This window comes from Eptatretus burgeri, chromosome 1, assembly GCF_056783735.1.
Source record: "Eptatretus burgeri isolate ZD-2024b chromosome 1, Ebu_testis_v1, whole genome shotgun sequence".
Lineage (NCBI taxonomy): Eukaryota > Metazoa > Chordata > Myxini > Myxiniformes > Myxinidae > Eptatretus > Eptatretus burgeri.
The window spans coordinates 125074005-125095917 of NC_140961.1; the positions used below are offsets into that span (position 1 = coordinate 125074005).

The following is a 21913-nucleotide window of genomic DNA, read 5'->3' on the forward strand; positions in this document are numbered from 1 at the left end:
ATAAATCGCTGAAATTCCCCCATTCATTTACATGGGGAAAAGTGAGCCAGAATCAGTATATTCACCCTACTATATGTTACACATAGGTTCAAAGCACGTTACTCAGAGGTTAGAAATAAGTTTCGGGTATTTTCGACATTACCTCGACGTATTTCGACTTATGAGAAACTTACAAGTAACGTGTGTCGACGTGTGTCAACGATCGTATAACGTGCCAACAACTTATGGCCAGCGTATGCGGAACGTGTGAGTCATACGCTGGCACATGTCGAAAAATTTTGAGCATGCTTAAAATTTGTCGACGAGCTCGGCATACTACGACGTATGCTAGCGTGCTTCAGCGTGCTCTTAACGTATACAATACTTACCCATAATGTATTCGACGTATGCCAGCGTATTCACCAAATTTTTCATACGTCGGCGTACGCTGGCTAAAACGTCAAGGTGTGATAGCCCCTTTAAGGCAGGGGTCTTTTACTCAGAGTCATCAATGCATGGAATGGTCTCTGGAAAGGTAGTGGAAGCAGAAACAGCAGATAAGTTTAAATTGTAATTAGATAGGTATCTTGAAGTATTGCCAGTGGAGGGATATAGGGATGTTTGCAAGACTTTTCGGTAGCTTGAATATTGATGGGTGATTGTATGCATGTGTATGGAGTGTTGTTGGTGGGGGTCTCATCAAGGGGTGTTGTGTGGTTGATGTTGCATGTTTTTTTTTTTTTTTACCAAAGCCCATGCACCATCCCTTAAAAAAGAAAAAAAATACAAAAACTACAAAAAAACTTTTTCTTATTTTGATCTGGTGTTGTTAAATTGGTGTAGTGTTGATGGGCACAAGCATGATGGGTTTTATGGCCTCCACCTCTGTCTAATTTCCTTGTGATTCCTTGTGAACCTCTTCCAGTGTATAACTATGACCAAGTGAATATATAGGTAGGTTGGTTTAATCATCCTTCTGGAGTGATTTTCCAGGATTGAAGGACATGTTCGACTTATCACACTAGTATCTAATTATTTTTAGATCAGCAGATAAAGATACAGCTGCTGTTTGCCTCGTAGAAGGATGAGTGCACTGTAAAATACAATGTGTAATTATCTGCATAAAGGAAGAAAGGAATTTCCAGAGAATCAGAGACATCCTTTAAATAGATGATATAGACATCCTTTGCTGACGTGCATGGGGAATCTTTGAGGATAGATGCAATCCTCTGGAGACGTATCGCAAAATCAAATTTGTCCACGGTTGCAGACTCTTGAAGGAATAATTTTGGTGGCTGCTGGATCTAATGCAAGATGACTTGGATCAATGATAATGAGGAGCAATGCGCGGAATCCCCTCCAACAACCATCTGTGGTGTTGCAATTCTCAGCAAGTGCATCATTTCAATTTGATGTTGGAGATATGGGCAGGGTTTCTCAGGCTAATAGGTTGTTTAGACCTGCACAACTCATCGGCTGTTAATCTCCCTTCGTAAATTGCTATTTAGACAGATGATTAGTTGTGCACATACAAATATGATTTTGTCAGCGTTTAAGGGTTAGGCGTGTGTTAACAAGACGCTTGCTCAATGTCTTTCGTAAATTTGGCCCACAAAGTTAGGAGTAGCAGGAGCACCTGAATGGAGAGATCAGAAATATTAGAAAAACGACTTTGGCTATTCTTAATTTTATTTTTTTTGTTTCCCAACAACATTTTCTCAAATAATAGGAATCAGAATTTAATTCTGTTTTCATTCTCTTTTTTTATTTATTTCAAAAGAATGCAAAAACAACATCGAGCAATGATGTTCACTGTGTCAATACATTGGAATGAATCATCATAATTACCTGTCTTGGGCTCATACATTTTACTTTCTTTAATCACACGGGGTTAAGAATTAATGTTGAAATACCATTTACTCTTTTTTTCTTTTTTTTTTTTTTTTACTTTCAAAGCATGGTTTTCAGTTTCTGCCATGATATCTTTAGAGTTGGATATAACTTGGGGAGAAATACACATCCAAGTGTGCCATAAACAATAACAATTACAGCAAATGCTTGAATCACAACTAAAAACTTCCCTTGTGTGCTGTAATACGTTGGAACAAAAGCTGAACCCACCATTAAGCTAAAAATGATATCAAAAGAGATAAACTTTAGCTCATTGTTCTGTTCAGTTGAAGCTTGTACTTTAAGAGCAAGACAGAGGCACAATCCTGCCAGAATTCCTAAATAGGCCAATGCACACATAACCCAGAGCGGCGATGTTCCAGAACATTCCATCACAATAATTCCCACACGAGCCTCTACATTCCTGAAAACCTGAGATTTATCCACAATCACCAAAATGAAACAGATTGAGAGCTGAGGCAAAAGTAAAAGTCCTGTTAAGTGAAACGGCTGAAAACAACAATATCCGCATAAGAAATCACCTGCAATGAGAAAACCACATATGCAATGATGGAATTATCTGCCACTTGCATTATAACTGTATTGAGTACCGAAACGTGAAAGTGAGGAGTGCTTTTAAACTTTGTGTGTACACTGCAGGTGTTGAAGAGTCATGCATTTGAAGTGCCATATAGAATGGAAAGATGAGTTGCAGGTAATACGGCACTTTCAAAATTATGTAATCCACCCCAAAATGCTTGGTGTGCATCTGCAGAAACCCCAGGAAGCTGAGAGTTTGGGCTGGAAAAAAATATGTATTATGTGTCTGAGATAAGGATTGTACCTTGGAATAGCTCACCAAGCTTTTGACAGAAGCTGGAAATGCTTGAAAAAGACTTGGAGAACTTTCTCAACTCACTAAACGGGCACCTGCTAGTGCTGTAAACTCCTGACCAGGTGAGTCGGTACAAGGCCATGTGTTGCACAACCTCCCAACGGGTCACTACCATTGTGTATCTGGAATTTGTATCTGGTTTTGGTTATTCTGAACACCGATGGAAAAGACATATCTGGGGCTTGTGAATGTACAAAGTTTAAAACAAGAATGACTGCACTGTGGTCACAACCTGGGGCATAATCTAGAAATGGGCCAATTGGGAAACGTGCATTTAAAGCACTCTTTAAAAATGAACAGCGAGATTGGGAAACGCACTTAATGCATTATTAAAAGATGAATTTGACACTTCTCATCCATGTCACCCTCCACCACGGTTATATCAGAATGTGGTGATTTGTCATACGGTTACGGATTGTTTACCCTCAATATGGGGCAGTTCAAAAATTATGTAACGCTATTTTTTTATTCGTAATTTACGTAACATAACACTTGATTATGTAACATAACATTACGCTTGATTACGTAACAAAATTACGCTTGATTAAATTTACAAACATTTGATTAAACCTTACTCATAATTTTTATTTGACAAGGACTCGATTTTTTGGTGTCCATAATTGTGAGTAACACTCGACCCAAACAAAGCCAATAGAAATCTGACACTACAAACCCGGGCAGTGTATATAATCAGCAGAGGCCTTCAGGGCTGATGTCTTCGGCCCACCAGAAAACCAAGATGGCAGGCATATTGTTTTTTTTCTGGATGCCATGGTGGGTGGAGTCGTGACAAATGTGGAAGGGGTCTAGCAGCTGTCCAGCCAATGGGTGAACATTTCAAAAATCACAAAACTTGCCACCCCAAAGCCGTCCCTGTCGCAATTTTATTAAACATCATCCGATTTCCATCAGCTTTGTGACTCATGATGCGGTCCGCATTCGTCTTTTGTTATCTCTTCCGCTACTATGTAAAATGTGCATCACTCATAATTAAAACTATACCACCACTTGGCAAAAGTAGGCTGCTCAATATATGTGTTCTTTTTTTAAAGTTTTTCCAACCAACTTTTATGCACAATTTATTTGATCCACTTAAAATAAATGCACAGTAAACTAAAACCGTGAATGAGAGGTCACCATATCCACCTGTAATTTGCGTCCACATTGGGGCTGTTCAAAAATTACGTAGTACTCAGGGGGGGGGCATTTTGAAGTCGATTTAAGATTGGTGAGGGGAAAAAGAACTACAGTAGACCTGACCTGGAGAAATTGCGGGGCTGAGAGTGAAGTTGAATTTTTTTTCGAAAAGAGTTGTCAACCATAAATGTGCATTAAACGGGTATACTTAGCATTAATTTTGAATACTTAGCAAATGAAAAAATAATTTATGAAGATACATGTATTTTGGCTAATTTTAGATACTATAAAACTCGCTCCTTTCCTTTACTGCTGACACTCTTGGGGGGTGGAGGCGGGGTGGCAGGGGGAATTATTGTGTCACATGTTGTGACCACATTGCGGTCATTCTTGTTGTTAAAAGTGGATTTTGAAGTGTGTGTGTGTGTGTGTACGTGTCTTTTGCTAATCATGGTAAAATGTGTGTATTTCATCTGGCACTCATTTTGGGGACTCAAATGGTTAGTGTCATGTTAAAACTTGATGTGACTGCAGAGTCGATCTAGCGATAACATCATAGCAGACACATTTTTTCAGGGCTCCGGTACCTCAAAATGTGACACTACACCACTTCCTGTGACACGTTGCAGGTAATGATGATATTTACTATTAATAGTGTTGGAAGGGGGTGAGAGGATTGGGAGCTGTTTCAACTGTGAGAGCTGATATAAATATGTTGTTTTTTTCGTTCCGTAGCCACGAGAGAAATAATACTGCACAGAACATTTAATATGCTCTCCGAAGGTTACCATTTTCATCCCCTTATCTCTCACATAGAGCATTTTATATGCTCTACTCAGGTACGTTATGGTATTTCTAGGGTATCTTTGTATTTTTAGATGTTGACAACAATTTCTTGAATATTAATAATAGTGATATCAATTAATTTTGCTTTTTGTTAAAACAAAAGTTATAATGCTTCTAATAACAAAAGTTTCAAAATATTGCACGAATTTTTACTTTAAATTATCTGCCTTCATTTTGCTCATTCTTCCCTTGGCTCTATTACCAGAGTAGCAGTTACCTTACTCCATGAAGAAATACCTGGTAAGTTGGTGATCTCTTCGACAGTCATAGCAAGTAGGCAAACCATGCAAAGAGTGAGGAAAGTTAGCGTAAGAGCCATTCGCACTTGGCACACAAAGTCTGTTGGTTTTCCCAGAAATAAAACGCTTACACCGACACATCCGATGAGAGCAACAAGCAGTACGATGTTTAAGGAAACGTTTCTCATCTGCATTTGAAAATACTTTTGGTGGAGAAACGTAAATGACATAATAATTCCAATTATGACCACACTCAGAATAAGAATTACCAAGAGAGTCAGACCCAGTGGGTCGGAATATGATAAGTGCTCTATCAACATAATTACACAATCACTGTGCTGCTCATTTGACCAAAAGTACATCGGACAGCGAAGACAATCTAGAGAATCTTTTCAAAAAATGTCACCATCAGTTGTGAAAGAGGAGAACATAAACATTTTTCTGAAAACTTGGATCGTCGGACATTTTGTTCTTACATATCAAGACCAATAGCATAATATTGATGTTATTACAAAACAATTAATACTAATACCCCCCCCCCCTTCCAAAGGGTTTTTTCCTCTTTGGATAAACGCCGTGTTTAAGTGCACTCGCAAGTTGCCCGTGCCCGCATGATATTCTAAACAGGGAAGGGATGGAGGTGGCAAAAATGCCAATGACGTCTTCTGTCATCGAGTCGGCAAGCTGGGAGCAACAATTGGCATTAATTGCCACATCTGATGCAATTTAAATGCTCTAATGGTGGCGAGGTGCGCCATTTAAAAATGTTTGTTTGATTTATGTAGCTTTTTGATGCCTTGGGTCCATGATAAAATTTGTATTAGTGTCAAAGCCAGTGAGCAATTGCAAATTAATTCCAGGATAAACAGCTCATCATGACGTTTCATGGAGCACCTCTGCCAGAGGTAATAATCTTATAAACCACAAACACATATGATTACTTTTTTTAAACAGATGCAACTGCTGTTAAACACGAAACTGAGGGAAGGAAAACCCGACCCCAGCCTTGATCCACTGTAATCTATATACCCCAGAGAGGATAATAACATGACACTTCCTGTCGCTCCCAGAGGAAGCGGGTGTATTACTTACAAAATTGGGGTTCTGGATCATTTTATGTCTTGAGCTCCATAAAACAATAGAATCTTATAACTTTCATAACTTTATTCAAATAGTATAAAAAAACAACAACAAATTCATCAAACTGAGAATTATAATGCTTATTCGAGGTGAGCACATTATATTGGAGCTATCCTTCCAGCAAGCACTTTTATTTTTATACCATTTATTTTAATTGCAATTAATGCAACACATTTCTATTACAAAAAAAAAAAAATAATTGGGAAAATTTTGATTCAAAATATTTCCTTCCATCCATAATATGTTCGAATATTATTAATCATGATTGAAAATTTTCAAAGGGCGTACAAGCTCCTTGTGAGCTAACGGCCATACATATCAAGTGTCCAGCTGTGACTGCGGACATCCTCCTGCAGTTTGGTTAAAAAAAATTTTGGAGGTTGGTGGCAGGATTTGCACTCCGGCCAATGTACAACTCACTTTTCCACAAAACACAAGAAAAACGCAAAGGAAATTGAAAACCTACTCTGTGGGAGTACCTCCTGTGCAGCTGCCCTCTGCAGGGCAGCTCAATGGATGATGGTATTGGGGCAAATCCTCCCATGACCCCACTCTTTGATGATAGGAGAAAATACAGGAGGTAACTTTCCCAGGTCAGATTGCGATAGTGTATGTTGGGGTGGTGCTGAGGTGTCGTCTACCAGACGGCGGTCTCCTTGGGTTAATCTGAGGCGGTTCCTTTGGGTGGTTTCCTGGAATGTCGTATCCCTAAGAGAGGATGATCACCTATCGCTGTTATCATCTGAGCTCAAGCATTTGAACGTTGGTATTACAGCACTCCCTGAGGTTCGGAGACGGGATAATGGTGAGATCATGGCGGGTGGTTACACCTACTATTGGTCTGGTTGCTCTGATGGTTACCATGTTGAAGCAGTTGCTGTGGCTGTGTCCAATGAGCTGACTCCAATGATAATTGAGGTGATACGGGTCAAAGAGCGTATTACGAGACGAAGGATTCGTCACTCCTTGGGTGTCCTTTCCCTGGTCTCTGTATACACTCTGACTGAGGTGAGTGATCTCACCGTGAAGGATGCATTCTATGTCACGCTCGAGTCTGTGGTTGATCAGTGCCCCAGTTGAGATAGTCTTCCAGTCTTGGGGCTTTCAATGCATCAACTGGAACTGATAGGGATGGTTATGAGACATGTGTTGGTCCCCATTTGTCTGGAACTGTGACCCAGAATAGCATGAAGTTCCTTGACTTTGCAAGAAGTCATGGACTTAGCGTGGCCGGTTCATGGTTTCAGAGGCCACATGCTCATCGCTGGACTCTGTATTCCACCGCTGGTGGTGTGGCAAAGGGTATTGAGTATGTGCTCGTTAATGGTTGCTGGAGGATGATCCAGAGCTGCAGGGTCTACCGGAGTGTTCAGTTCCTCAACACCGATCACAGGCTTGTGGTAGCAACTCTGAAGTTGCAGCTTAAATCCGTGAGAATGGTACAACTCAGCCTTGGCTGGATGTTGGCAAGCTCAAGGATGAGATGGTAGCTGAGGAGTTTGTGAACAGGCTGAATGGGGATTTGAGTAGTCTGGTGCTTTGGGGAATCCTGAAGAGTTGTGGAGTGCCTTCAAGACCACCATCCTTGATGTTGCCGGTGGGTGTCTTGTAACTTACCGAAGGGCAAAGAAGAATTTTTTCTCTCAAGGGACACTGGATACCATTGACCAGAGTCACAGGGCCAGGCTGAATGGCAGAGCTGAGCTGTTTGGGGAGTTGAGGTATAAAACTGTTCGTGCGCTGAGGGTGGACAAGGAGGCCTAGGTGCGAAGAATCTGTGAGGGGGCAGAGCATCACCTGTGGTCAAGTGATTCTCATCCTGCTTACAGGGGAATTCATGCATTGCGTTTCTCCAAGCCCATCCCTTGCTGTACTGCAGTGAGAGCAGAGGGTGGTAGGCTCTTGACAGAAGAGTCTGAAGTGAATGCCCGCTCGGCCGGTTACTTTGAGCGGCTGTACTAGGCAGATCCACCAACTGCTAAGTTGGATGTCATGGGTGTTTCTCTTCCTATTGCTGATGCTCAAATCAACTGTGATCCACCTTCTTTTGTGGAAACACAAGCTGGGGTGAACCAGTTGGAATGGGGTAAATCTCCCGGGATCTGTGGCATCTGTGGGAGCCTCATGAGTGGACGAGGCCAACGGGCCAACCACATTCCTCATGGTTGCAGCAGGTTGATCGGCATCTCAAGGAGATGGAGATGGGCCAGGCATCTGTCTGGGGGATGGCGAGATGGAGGCCCCCGGAGTACCGTCGGAAAGTGGATATAGCGAAGCACTGCTGCGGCACATGCTCTCATTCCTCACCTGACCTGACCTATTGAAAAAACTACTGTATTTGATTGAACGTTCCAGAGGTGTACATTCATATTGACAGCTCCCACCTCTGAATTGCATTCGCTGCGCATATGGCAAATATTTGATTGATCGTCATGGAAAATGGAATAAACTCACTGAACACTTGATGTAACATCCAGATTATTCTGGTCTTGTCTATCTCCATCTTTAAAAGTGCAAATTTTGCTCATGTTGGGTAGTTACTCTTTTCAGATTATTTATGTTATTGCATGTACACACCTGATATGTTTGTAAATGTTCCATCAGAGCAGAGGATGCAGTCAAAACAACATAATGGCTCTCCTACACGTGCAATCTTGCGTGTCCCGGGTGCACACGGAGCACTGCACAAAGACAGCGGCACCTTTAAAACATAAAGTTTTTTTTGGTCATTGAAAAACTGGAAGAAGAATATCATCGCATAATGCAAAAGCACAGAGTGCAAATCACGCACAGTATACATCAGCAAATTCAGAGAGGGGCAGAGAAGAGGGATTCGGGGGTGGAAGTGGTGACAGTGATAAAGGGGGTTTGAACAAGTCAAAATAAAAGAACAGGATTACATGTTATTTCAACAGTTACCTCTTACGTTTTCTTGAATATTTGTATTCAGCGACACCACAACAGAAATAATTTTGGATATTTATTGTTCAAGTCTATTTTTTAAAGACATATTTATGACCCTTCCAACAAATCCCATAATAAATCCCCAAATGACATACAGTGGTGAGAAAAAGTTTGTGAACCTTTTGAATTTTCTGTATTTCCTCATAAATTTGATGTAAAATGTGATCAGATCTTCATCTAAGTCCTAATAATAGCGAAAGAGAGTACGATTAAGCAAATAGCACACAAAAAATCATTTATTTATTGAGCAAAATGATCCAACATTCAATTTCTTTGTCAGAAAAAGTATGTGAACCTTTACATTCAGTAACTGGTGGCACCCTCTTGAGCAGCAATAACTTCAACCAAACGTTTCCTGTAACTCCTGATCAGTCCTGCACATCAGCTTGAGGGAATTGTGGCCCATTCCTCCTTACAGAATTGCTTCAACTCAGAGATATTTGTGGGCTTTCTTGCATGAACTGCTCGCTTCAGGTTCTGTCACAATATTTTAATTTTGTTAAGGTCTGGACTTTGACTTGGCCATTCCAACATGCAAAAACTCCTCTGATTCAACCATTCTGTTGTAGATTTACTTGTGTGTTTTGGATCATTGTGTGATTGCATGACCCACTTTTGGTAAGCTTCAACTCACAGACAGATGCCCAGACATTCTCTTGTAGAATTCGCTGGTACAATGCAGAATTAATGGTTCCATCAATGATGGCAAGCCATCTGGGTCCAAATGCAGCAAAGCAGCCCAAACCATGATACTCCCAACAACATGCTTCATGGTTGGAATGAGGTTCTTCTGTTGGAATGCAGTGTTTGGTTTTCACCAAACATAACATTTCTCATTTAAAGGTCCCGTGACACCCAAAAGTACTGAAGTTGCATATATATATATATATATATATATATATATATATATATATATATATATATATATATATATATATATATATATATATATATATACATACATATATATATATATACATACATATATATATATATATATATATATACATATATATATACATATATATATATATATATATACATATATATATATATATATATATATATATATATATATATATATATATATATATATATATATATATATATATATATATATATATATATATATATTGTTGTGGTTACCAAATTCGCAAACCACCATTCAGGTCCCTTAGGTGAGATATCTCCGTAAGTATATGTGTAGTTAGGCCCAAACCCGTGGTCTAGTGGGAATACATGTCATTTATGCGTGCTGCGACTCTTCAGGATAGCCGTTTTTCTTTAACTATCTTTATTTTGGACCAACCGCCATTGTTACCACCGCCAACCGCGTCTCAACAGTCGTCACAACATCAACCACCCACCACAACGCCGCTTCACCACAACAGCCACGACCTTTCCCGTCACACCTCGCAACCGTCGCATCGCCACCGTTCTTGCGCCGCTTGTGGGTACCGGTATTGGACTCGTGCAGGGCGCGCGCCGAACAGCGTGTACAAAACCACGGATTTTCCGCTCCAAAAACGGATCAAAAACGACACACGCCCACTTTTGTTCCGTCCAATCGGTGAGCGAGGGGCGATTTGGCCCCGCCTCCAGGGCGTTGGAGGGCGGTCGCTATATGCAAATTGATGGATCAAAATGCATTCACGCCCACTTTTTCTCGGGCCAATGGGGAGCGAGGTGAAAGGTCGAAGGCAGGGGGTCAAAGGCGAAGCCACGGGGCTTATATAAGCGACCGCGTTCGTCAGTCAAGTGAGTTAAGACTTCGCAGTCGGTGGAGTTGGGAAGAAGAAGCAAGAAGGAGTTGGTCGTCGTCGTCGTCGTCGTCGTGTGCGTTGGAGTCGGAGCGAAGAGGACGGAGCTGTGGAGAGGAGGCGAGGGCAGACGAGGGGGTGCTCGCGTCGTGCCGGGAGCTGCACACCAGGGAGGCCGACGGCGCGACCTGGTCGAGGTGGAGACGCTCGTCGCGGGACTCGAGGCAGAGTAAAAATCCTCCTTTCCCCCGAGCATCAGCAACCCCCTCCTGTTTCCCCCCCGCGCTGAGATAGTGCGACCAAGGGGGCCCCCTTCCCACCCCCTACCAGACACTGTCCGCGAGGCCCGCGGAGTTGAGGCACCATCGCCGCTCCGCGTCTCATCACCAGACGGGTAGGCCCGACCCGGTCTCGGCCTCAGGCCCGCCTCATCCTTGAGGGTGTTCTTTTTCTTGGTTTTGGATATGTGTTGTCGGCGCCGTCTGTGAAGTAAAATTGTATAAGTGTTGCCGTGTGCTCGCGTAATCGGTATTAGATCTGCATTGTCGCATTTGCTTTTTGTGTAAAATTGCATTGTGTTTCTTTCCTTTTCTATGTGCTTTTGGTGGAATTGAATATGTGTGCTTTCCGTTCATCGCGAATAAATGTGCTTTGTGTTGAACTGTTTCCCGCTTCGCTTCGTCATTTCTTTCATTGAATCCTCATCTTGCTTCACGTAAAGGGTTGGTAGTGGGCTGAATACGCCCGATAATTAATCGAACCGTCGAGGTCGACGAATAACACCGCTCGGTTATCCCGATAGTACGGAACGGGTCGCTTAAGTGGCCCGTGTCCGAAGTCGACCTGCGGCGAGGTGCGATCGCCCGGTCTACCCTCCGTGTGGGTACTTAGGTAGGTCGAATTTGGCGAGCAACCCTATCCCACGCGGGGGCCGATTGGCTCGATCGCGGTGAGACCGAAAGGTCCACCCGTGACTGGTTCCCGGCGTTAGTCCGAGAGGGTCACGACTGGATTGTCCGTCCGGTGGGCGACGTGCCACGATTCGAGTTACGTGGCCGTCAGCACACCGGCGGGCGCGAATCAGCAACAATATATATATATATATATATATATATATATATATATATATATATATATATATATATATATATATATATATATATATATATGTCCTATAGGAGTTTTTCATCGTGATTTCAGATCTGACAATTTTTTTTTTCACAATAATCGTTCTGTAAAATGTAAAGTTAAAAAAACAAACCTCTTCGGGAACGCCCCTAAAAATTCTGCCGAAATCTACTGAAAGGGGCGTAACCCACATGACGTCATCTCCAGAACGACAAAGGCTGCACATAAATTACTCGGGTTGGTGGTCTACGTGATTCAATTGGCTTCCTGTGTGTTTCCACATTAGATTGGTCGACTCAATGGCTTCGTTCATTTCTGCTTTAAAAAAAATCAAACATTTGGTTTTGAATAATGGATGACATGGACTTTAATTTATCGGGTAGCGACAGTGAGTGTGAGAGAAATGAAGGATTTTGGTCTGAATCAGATGGAGAATTGTCGGATAACGTAGTCGCGGGAGGTGAAGTTCAGTCATCTGGAAATAGAATATGGCCTTACCAGTTTGAGCCCGAAGCAGGACAAGCAGAGGAAACTGGCGATGAAATTCCCGGCGTTCATGATGATCGGGAGGACATCGAAGGAAGACTTGGCAATAACAACTGGTGAGACAAAATCCTATTCGTAATTCAAGAATGTAAATTAGACTTGCATACTGCTCGATATCAGAAATATTTTAGTGAGGTGACGTGACCAGCGCAGCGGACATGTTGCACCGCGGTGAATGAATCGCAAGGCCATCCCATGTCATCGGCCATATCTCTCTGCGCATACAATGAAGCAATCTCTCTGTCCGGATACGATGGAAACTTGTGTGCAGAACACACCTTGTGACACAATTGTCTAGAGTAGTCTGATAAATCTGACGTTCTGTTGCATTTTTATTTATTTTATCCCGACTATCGTCATGTAGCGCCAGTAGGAAACAATGCGAAAAGAGAATAATAAAAGAAAGCTACAGCACGTCAGATTTATCGGCCTAGTCGGACGGACGACGGATTTATCGGACTAGTTTCGACTCTAGAGTTGACAAGTACCTTGTATTAGCATGCACACAATGTATAAGTCAATGCGTAAGAGTCCCGAGGCTATGAGGCCGTGTAATAGGAGTATCGGGGAATTGAGGAAGCGTGAAGTGGGCATTTTGTCAGATATCCAAATGGACATTTATTGTCGTCATTATTTTTTATCTTGGGTGGGCACGGGTATTCCTGTATTGTTACTTGTTGTTTGTAAGCTTCATTGCAAGGGTATACACAAGTCAACAAGACGATTTCTTTTCTGTTGCAGTTTTCATTTTGTGCAGGTCTGCTCATTATCTCTACACTATATGTATATATTTATATTTAATAATTGTACTTTACATTTTAATTGCTGTAATATTTTGAGCAAATTACCATGTGCAGTCAGTATTAATTGCTTTACTGTATTGCAAAAAGTATATTCGTTTATGTGCCGGTGGAAACTGTATTATTCTGACCCACTTGTACAGTAACAAAATATACTCCTCATGTGCCTTTACAAAGCATGTTGCCGACCCGATACCTTTGTCGATATGTCAGAGAAGCAGGGACGTTCATTATCCGAAGTGAACCCTACCCTACCAGGCATGCGTTTGTGAAAACGTTGAGATTTTAAAGAGCATATTATCCTCGGTGTATAGATTTGTTTTTTTTTTGCTGCCACCAGAAACATGCTGCATCACCAATATTGTCTTAAATTAGAAAATTATGAAATGAATTATGCTTGCTCCATAATTAAAAAGTGATTCACGTGCCAACGGCCTTGGTATAAATGCATGTACAACAACAGTGCTGTTAGCTTGCCTCCACTTGTAATTTATTTCTCATAACTTAGACGTAGCAATACAAATTAGACATTCATTCTTCAGAAGACGATCAGTGAGATAGCAAACACATGTGCACAATGCATTTGTAAGTATTTTATACGGCACGTGATGTTTAATAAATCCACTCTGAACGAGTCGCGTTCTGGAGATGACGTCAATGGTCACGTGACGTGCGGTTCGCTGAACTCAACTTTTTTGAGGGGCGGGGCATAGCAAGTTGTGAAAAGCACTGGAAATGTTCGAAATATTGGTCTAATTATCCCATTGGTTGATTTTAAAAAAGAAACATGGATGATTTCTTCATGAGGAAGGTCAAGTTAATATATAAATAACCAGAAAGTTTTGAGTGTCATGGGACCTTGAAGCCAAAAAGTTCCACTTTTGAGTTATTTGTCCACAGAACATTCTTTCAATAGCCTTTTGGATAATCCAGGTGGTCTTTGGCAAACTTATGATGGGCAGCAATGTTTTCTTGGAAAGCAGTCGTTTTCTCCTTGCTATCCTCCCATGCACACCATTCTTGTTCAGTGTTTTCCCAATGGTGGACTCATGAACAATGAGATCAGCCAATGCAAGAGAGACCTGAAGATCCTTAGACATTACCCTGGAGTTATCTGTGACCTCCTGGATTAATATTATGCACCTTGCTCTTGGAGTAATTTTCATTGGAAGACCGCTCCTGGAAAGAGTAACAATGGTGTTGAATTTTCTCCATTTGTACACTATCTGCCTGACAGGGGATTGGTGGAGCCCAACATCTTTCGAAATGGTTTTGTAAACCTTTCCAGACTGATGAGCATCGACAACTCTTTTTCTGAGGTCCTTAGAAATCACTTTTGATCAGGGAATGACACGCTTCCTCAAACCTATGTGGTGAAGACCAGACTATGATGGTGACGAACAAAGTTTATGTATTTCATTTTGGGCAGGGCCACCCAAACTCATTCCTGATTGTCATCCTATTGATTGAAACACCTGACGGTAATTACCCCCTTAATTGAGCTTCTCTCTCCATTGAGTGCAGCCTGTGGCTGCTGGTTGCATCATTGGTTGGGATGCAGCTATGCCGCTGATGCAGTGTCCCCCTTACCAGTGCACTGGTACTCATTTTGCCGACCTCGGAAGGATGACAGGCTGAGTCAACCTCCTGGTGTATTTTAATTCAGCGGCCAACGGGGCTTGAACTCAAGACCCTTGGATCCCAAGCGGCCACCCTAACCACAAAGCCAATGTTGAGAGATTGTATATCTCCCAAGCTGAGAATAGCCATTCGTTAGCAGAATTACTTTTAAAAATCAAAAGTAAAAGAAAGAGCCAAAAGCATTCATGAGAGTACTCTTAACAGCTGCAGTTCTTGGCTGTGTTAAAAGCCAAAGCATGCAGTCTCTTTCTTTGTGACACGGCTGAGCAACTGGCTTTTTATTTCCCTTGTAAAAACCTTGATCCAAGAGAAACCCGATCGTAAATCAACCTTGAGCCAAGGAAGCTTGGTCATAAACAAGCCTCGAGCCGAAGGAAGCTCGATCGTAAATCAGTGCCATTTGACACAGCACAACAGCTGCTTCCACTTTCCAAAGAGTGGAATAAGGAAAGGAAGGTAAAGGCTCTTAAAAAGTAAGCCGTCTTCCTGACTCCCTGGCCGGATAATGACCAAACCAGATGGCTTTTAGAGCCCAAAGGGAGGAAATCAGCACCAGGCTTTTAGCCCTTGGAGGAAATTGATCTTTGGGAAACAAAGTCTCAATAGAAAGCAGTGATGGGAGCTGGGCCAATCTTGAAACCAGATGGTCCCACAAGGGGCAGGACAAATTGTATATAAGGCAAGCCAGAGTGCCAAGCTAGCAGAGTTAAATTGAGCTGGACTACTGTGGGTATTCTGTGTCTCTCTATATCTCTCCATGTATACATGTTTGGTGTGAATTAAAGGTCTTCTCTACCAAGACCATACGTGTGGACAGCGCTCGATCTCAACCAGCACGGACACCGTGGTCTCAACAGCCAACACCAGGCTATTGAGCTTATTAACCTAGTGGTTCACAGACAAGGAAATTGAATGTTGGATCATTTTGATCAATAAATAAATAAATGAAAAAGTAGATTTTTTTGTGTGCTACTTATTTAATTAGGTTCTCTCTATCTATTATTACGACTTAGATGAAGAGGTGATCACATGATATGTCAAATTTCCACAGAAATACGAAAAATTCTCAAGGGTTCACAAACTTTTTCTCGCCACTGTAGACTGTACTGACTTTCTCAGCACTGTAAAAGTAGTTTAAAATACAAACATAATACATACACTGACCTTGGCTGTTTGCTGACATGCCATCTCACATACATATTTGAAACGTGCATTTGTACCTTCTAAAATGTAATTGCTATACATTAGTGAAGTTTAATGGAAACAAAACGTGCCACAATGCTACATGACTAACATGCAACTCTCTGTACTTTTTCATTGTGTGATGCAGGTTTTAAAATGAAATGCCTCAGCACACAGCGGTTTCTTATCCTGTTTTGTTCAATGCATCAGCAGTTTCTTATCTTTTAAACTTTATGAGATGTTTGTACTTTGTTTGATCCCATTTTACCAAACCCTTTTCTACATGGTTTATTACTTGTTTGTACTTTTCTGTTTGTTTGATATTGCTTGACACAACGTTTATCTGCCTGGGAACCTTGGAACTGATAACCACACTTGAAACAAAAGACTAGTCTTTCCTGTTTTTATTGCCAGATGTATGTTGTTTTGTTCAACTATCTCATACTATGTTACTGCACCCATGTTTCTCTTTGTGCATAAAAGAGGGTGCTTCGATCCAGAGAATTCAAAGAAGGTTTCACCATTGCTTGGGTGTCTTTCTCTCCATTCAAATGTTTCTGTTTGAATGATTCAACTCTGTTGAAGGTATTTACACATGTTTTTCCTGTTTTACAGCATTAATCACAAAGAAAGCGCAGATATGTTGCCTCTTGGTTATTCCAGTCTACCCCAGGTAATTCATTATTCATCTCTCTGGCTGAATCGAATATATCAGAGTTAGGATTCATTTCTTTATTGACAATACGATATACTCAGACACCTCCTTAGGTATTCACAAGTGTGTCATATAGTATTAATATACGTGTGTGTGTGTGTTTTCACAGGAAAGAAACACACAGATGATTCAAGTCCACTCACTCTCTCACTCAAACAAACATTATATCACAAAATCTGTTGTAGATATTTCAATGTGTAATATATTGTGTTTTAAGTATTAATTATATTTGCTTTGCTTGCAATTATTTAATTCTCAATTACAAAAAAGGATAACGGAGGTGGAAAGAGGAGGGGAGGGGGGAGGGGGATGGTTGGGGGTGGGGTAGGTGCGCTCCCCCAACGACCCACCACACCCCTTCATCCCAACCCCTCCCCTCCCCATGTGTGTGTAGAAAAGGGTGGGGGTGGGATGAAGGAGTGTGGTGGGTCAAAGGTAGGGGCACACAAGGGGAAGGGGAAGGGGAAGGGTGGGATAAATGGGTGTGGCTTGTGTGGGTGTGGCTTGTGTGGGTGTGGGTGTGACTTGTGTGGATGTTGCTTGTGTGGGTGGGGCTTGCATGGGTGTGGCTTGTGTGGGTGTGACTTGTGTGGTGTGGCTTGTGTGGGTGGAGACAAAGAAGGGGTGTGAGGAGTGCTATCTTATGGTCACATCCGATCCATAATTAATACATATATATATATATATATATATATATATATATATATTAGTTAGATGTAGGGATTCGAACCCATTTTTGAAATACTCTGTAAATGCTTTAGTTCAACTCTCTGTCTTTTCATGGCATGGTGTCCCAGCAAGTCAATCCACCCAATGCCCTCAAAAGATGCAGGCTGTGTTAAAGCATTCCACTCTTGGGCCTTTGTTTAGATTCAAATGGTCATAGCCTGTGAATGCTGTCAGGCAGTCCATCATTGGCACAGGGCTGCACCTGACTGCACAACCCACATTCCACTTCTGAGAAACTAATAAAGCTGGGTTCATTCACTGTGACTAGGGCTGGGCTCTCACTGTGATACCAAAGCCAGACCTGTCTTTCTCTTTCGAATTATGTGAACTTAAAAGGGATTTTTGTTTGTCCTGCCACCATCCCACAGTGATAAAACTTTTTGTACGTGGGAGAGGGATGCCTGTTAGGCCCTGAAAAATGAGCTCTGTCACACCAACTCGGGCTAAAGTATAACCAGAAATAGATTGGAATTAGAGATAGATTGTATATAAGGGAGAGTTTTTGAATGTAAAACTCAGTGTGGTTTTGGGAGCTCTCCACTGTCGGTTGGGCTGCCAACACCAACTCCGCTGGCTGGCGTGTGGTCCTTCAATAAAGCTACATTTTGGTGAATCCTCTTCTGCTGACTCTCTTCATACTGGGCCGGAGAACGGAGTCTTCACAAGGGGGTGGAGCAATTTTTTAATTGAATAAATGCGTTGTGTGTGGGAACTAATAAACTAATCACTAATCATGTGGATATGATGAGTGTGGGTGGGGCTAGTGTGGGTGTGGCTTGTACGGGTGTGGCTTGCATGGGTGTGGCTTGTGTGGGCAGAGTCAAAAAGGGGTGGAGTCAATTTTAAAATTTTTTAATTTTTTTTATTATCTTTGTCTTTTGTAATTCCTGTGAATAAAATGAACCTAAAATCTCTTCCCCTTCTAAATCATATACTTTGTAAGTCCAAGGAACTGTATCTATTAAATCAACAATTTTAAATAGTTCATTTGTCCATCACTTAGTTTGATCTTTTTCAAAATGAGATTTCCACCTATATATTCTTACTATATCACCAACTTTGAACTTAGGCTTTCTGACATTAATCTCTTTTTCATATTCTAATTTTGTAAATGTTTCTAATGGCTTGGTCTTCGTTAAGGTATGAATGGTATTGTTGTATTTATCTCCAATGTCCTGAATTATATACAACCATTGTTGAGAACCGAGTTGAGTGAATTTTTTTATATAGTCTCTCTTTTAAAGTGCGATTGAAATGCTCAATAACAACCGCTTTTCCTTCATTAAAGGTACCGTATAATGTAATGTTGTTATTTTAAAGAAACTTCAGAAATGTTTTGTTGTAAAACCCTGTACCCTCATAAGTCAACAACTTTTTAGGTTTTCTCTTGCTTTCATTAAATATCTGTTGGAAGATTAACATAAGGGTATTACCTGTTTTGTTTTTCAAAGGGACAACACATGCATATCTACTCCTCAAATCAATAACGGTTAAAGCATACTTGTACCCCATATCATTATTGAGTTCAATCAAGTCAGCAGACAAGATATAATCAACTTCTTTGAAATAAATCTTCCTTCAATTAAACTTTGTGATTATTGGTTTATGTAATTCATCAGCGAATTGCTCTTCAATCTTAATGACATCATTAGAGCCGATACGTTTTTTGAATTTTCAAGCCCAAGTTTCAATTTAGCACTGATCATCTTCTTCACGATGAACCTATCAACTTTTTCTCTCATGGTTGGATTTTGGATCAAAGATAAATTATACAACATTTCTCGATCTGCTTCGTGTTTTTCTTCCAATATCATGCTATTTCCATAATCAATATTGTGCCTCATGCACACTTCATCAACTCTATTTTTAGACCTTTCTAAAGGAAGTGACATAAAATGGGGGTCCATGTCGGTCGATCCGTCCGTCAGTCCGTCCGTCCGTCCGTCTGTCTACAATCAATCTTTCAATCATTATTCTGCAACCTGTGGTCAGAATGACTTGAAGCTCGGAGGGATGATACTTGGGGAGCTGCCGCAGCACCTACTTCAACGAATTTTCAGATTTGTCACCAATTGACTTATTAATTAGTCATCAATTAATCTTCAAAGTCCTAAAACTCGAAGACTATTCATCGTTTTTGCTTCTGGTTTGGTATAATGGTTCTATGGAACGATGCCTATAGCTTGTCTGAGCGTTTTTTTTCCAAATTTTGGTCCAGGAGGAAAGATAATTCGTCTTTATGAGTATGAGGTTCATTCGGGCCAATTAATCTTCAAAGTCCTAAAACTTGAAGACTATTCATAGTTTTTAGTCAGTTCCAAAGGAAGTGACTTATAAAATGGGGGTTCATGTCTATCAATCCATCCGTCAGTCCATCGGTCCTTCTGTCCATCCGTCCGTCCCTCTGTCCACAATTAATCTTTCGATCATTATTCTGCAACCTGTGGTCAGAATGACTTGAAACTCGGAGGGATGATATAAGGGGAGATGCCGCAGAAAACCCCTTAATAAAATTTAAATTTATCTCCAATTAACTTAGTTAATTAGTCTCATAAATTAATCTTCAAAGTCCTAAAACTCGAAGACTATTCATAGTTTTGGCTTCTGGTTTGGTATAACGATTCTATGGAACAATGTCCACAGCTTGCCTGAGCGTTTTTCCGAATTTTTGTCCAGGAGGAAAGATAATGAGTCTTAATGAGTATGAAGTTCATGAGGACAAATTAATCTTCAAAGTCCTAAAACTCCAAGAGTATTCATAGTTTTTGCTTTTTGTATGATATAATGCTTCTAGGAACAATGTCCACACCTTATCGCAGTGGATTTTTTTCTGAATTTTAGCCCAGGAAGAAAGATGAGTCGTCATGAGTATGATGTTTATTCGGGCCAGAATAAAAACAATGAATGTTAATGAATATATCCAATATCGATGAAGTCGGAACTGACCAGGGCCCACGGGCCGTATGTTTTATTAGGTTCAGTCCAAGATTTTGGATTGTCAGCCTCATCTAATCTTTTATTCAACTTTGTTCCTGGACCACAGTTTTCTTCCCTTTACCGCGGAAGGCAGACACGACGTCACATCCAGTGAATGCATGGAAGTATGGGATACCTCTAGCTTTCTCAGGCCCTATTGCAGAAACAACCTCATGGAATGGAATCCATCACGCCTTGGCTCCTTGGCCAAAGGCAATCCACATGTTCTCAAGACCTACTTCCTGTAAGGATGGCAGTACAGATATTGCTATGACTAGTATGTTCGTGTCATTAGCCTTTATGAGAATGGACTTGCTACCATCCGTCGTTGCATCCCTGGTGTGTACAAATATTTGAGTGTCAGCTTCTTCATGACAACATGGAGACACAGCATACAGTGACTTCCTTGTGTTGCTAATGGCATCTTCTCCTGTTGTGACAATGACGGTGCTTGTCATCTGTGCTTCACACATCATTTCCGCAAGGAAGTGAAACAGCTCAGTCTTGTTGCTGTCATCTCGAAGAAAGCTTCTCCAGTTACTTGGGGTCTTACTGGTTCCTGTCACTTCTTCTGATTCCTTGCCCCCTTTTCGACCTTGTCTCGGACTTCAGACTTGACTTCTTGTACACATCAAACACTATGTCCACCCTCTCGTACCTGGCACCATAGGATTCCACCTTTGGGATGATGTCTTCTTTAGCATAGTCATCAAATATCTTTGAAGTGCGTGGAGGTAGGGCATTGATAAGTGCTAAGCCATCAATGATGACTGCACATCCCCTTGGTTCTCTGTCTGGGATGTTCACTTGCGCTTCAAGAATTTCAGCCAGCTGTGACTTCTGACATGTATGAAGCTTGCCGCTGTCACTGAGAGATGCAGGGTGTGACTGCTTCTCATGCTTGAAGAATTCTGGCAAGTCACACTGCTTGTTCTGGCATGAGATGAACAGTCGTGAGAACAGCTGACAGTCATCTTTCAGCACTTTCTCCTTAGAACTTCCCCCAGCTTGCTCTTGTTTGAAGAAAGAAACTATGTTTTTCTTGAATGGATGATAGAAAGGACATTCACCTTCATTCTGTAGCCCCTCCATGAATGAATCGGACTGCTTTTTGCCCCGCTGGTGATGTGTTGCTACCATTTCGGCTCGAGTTGGGTCTGCAATGTTCTTCATGTCTCGTACCAGTAGGTCGGCTGATTCTTCTTGGAATTGGTTGCCCATCTCCTGCATTACTACAGAGAGTGTTTTCACCTTTTCAAAGAAAGATTTCTGGGTACTCAGTGTCTGCTCATGGTGTCTGCTGTTGTTGGTTGCATCTTTCATACCAGACATGGCCTCGTATCCAG

At 41.3% G+C, this 21913-nt stretch overlaps 1 protein-coding gene across 1 annotated transcript in view; it reads right to left on the reverse strand.

The window, feature by feature from the left end:
* Positions 1 to 1022: 1022 nt before the first annotated feature.
* Positions 1023 to 21913, reverse strand: part of LOC147035347 (vomeronasal type-2 receptor 1-like) — a 70051-nt gene continuing 49160 nt past the window's right edge. Inside the window, exons 4-7 of the mRNA XM_085866446.1 lie at positions 8704 to 8827; positions 5256 to 5374; positions 4965 to 5174; positions 1023 to 1283 (exon numbers count right to left, since the gene is read on the reverse strand). Of these exons, the coding sequence (XP_085722572.1) occupies positions 1023 to 1283; positions 4965 to 5174; positions 5256 to 5374; positions 8704 to 8827 (714 nt within the window). The remainder of the gene's footprint in view (positions 1284 to 4964; positions 5175 to 5255; positions 5375 to 8703; positions 8828 to 21913) is intronic.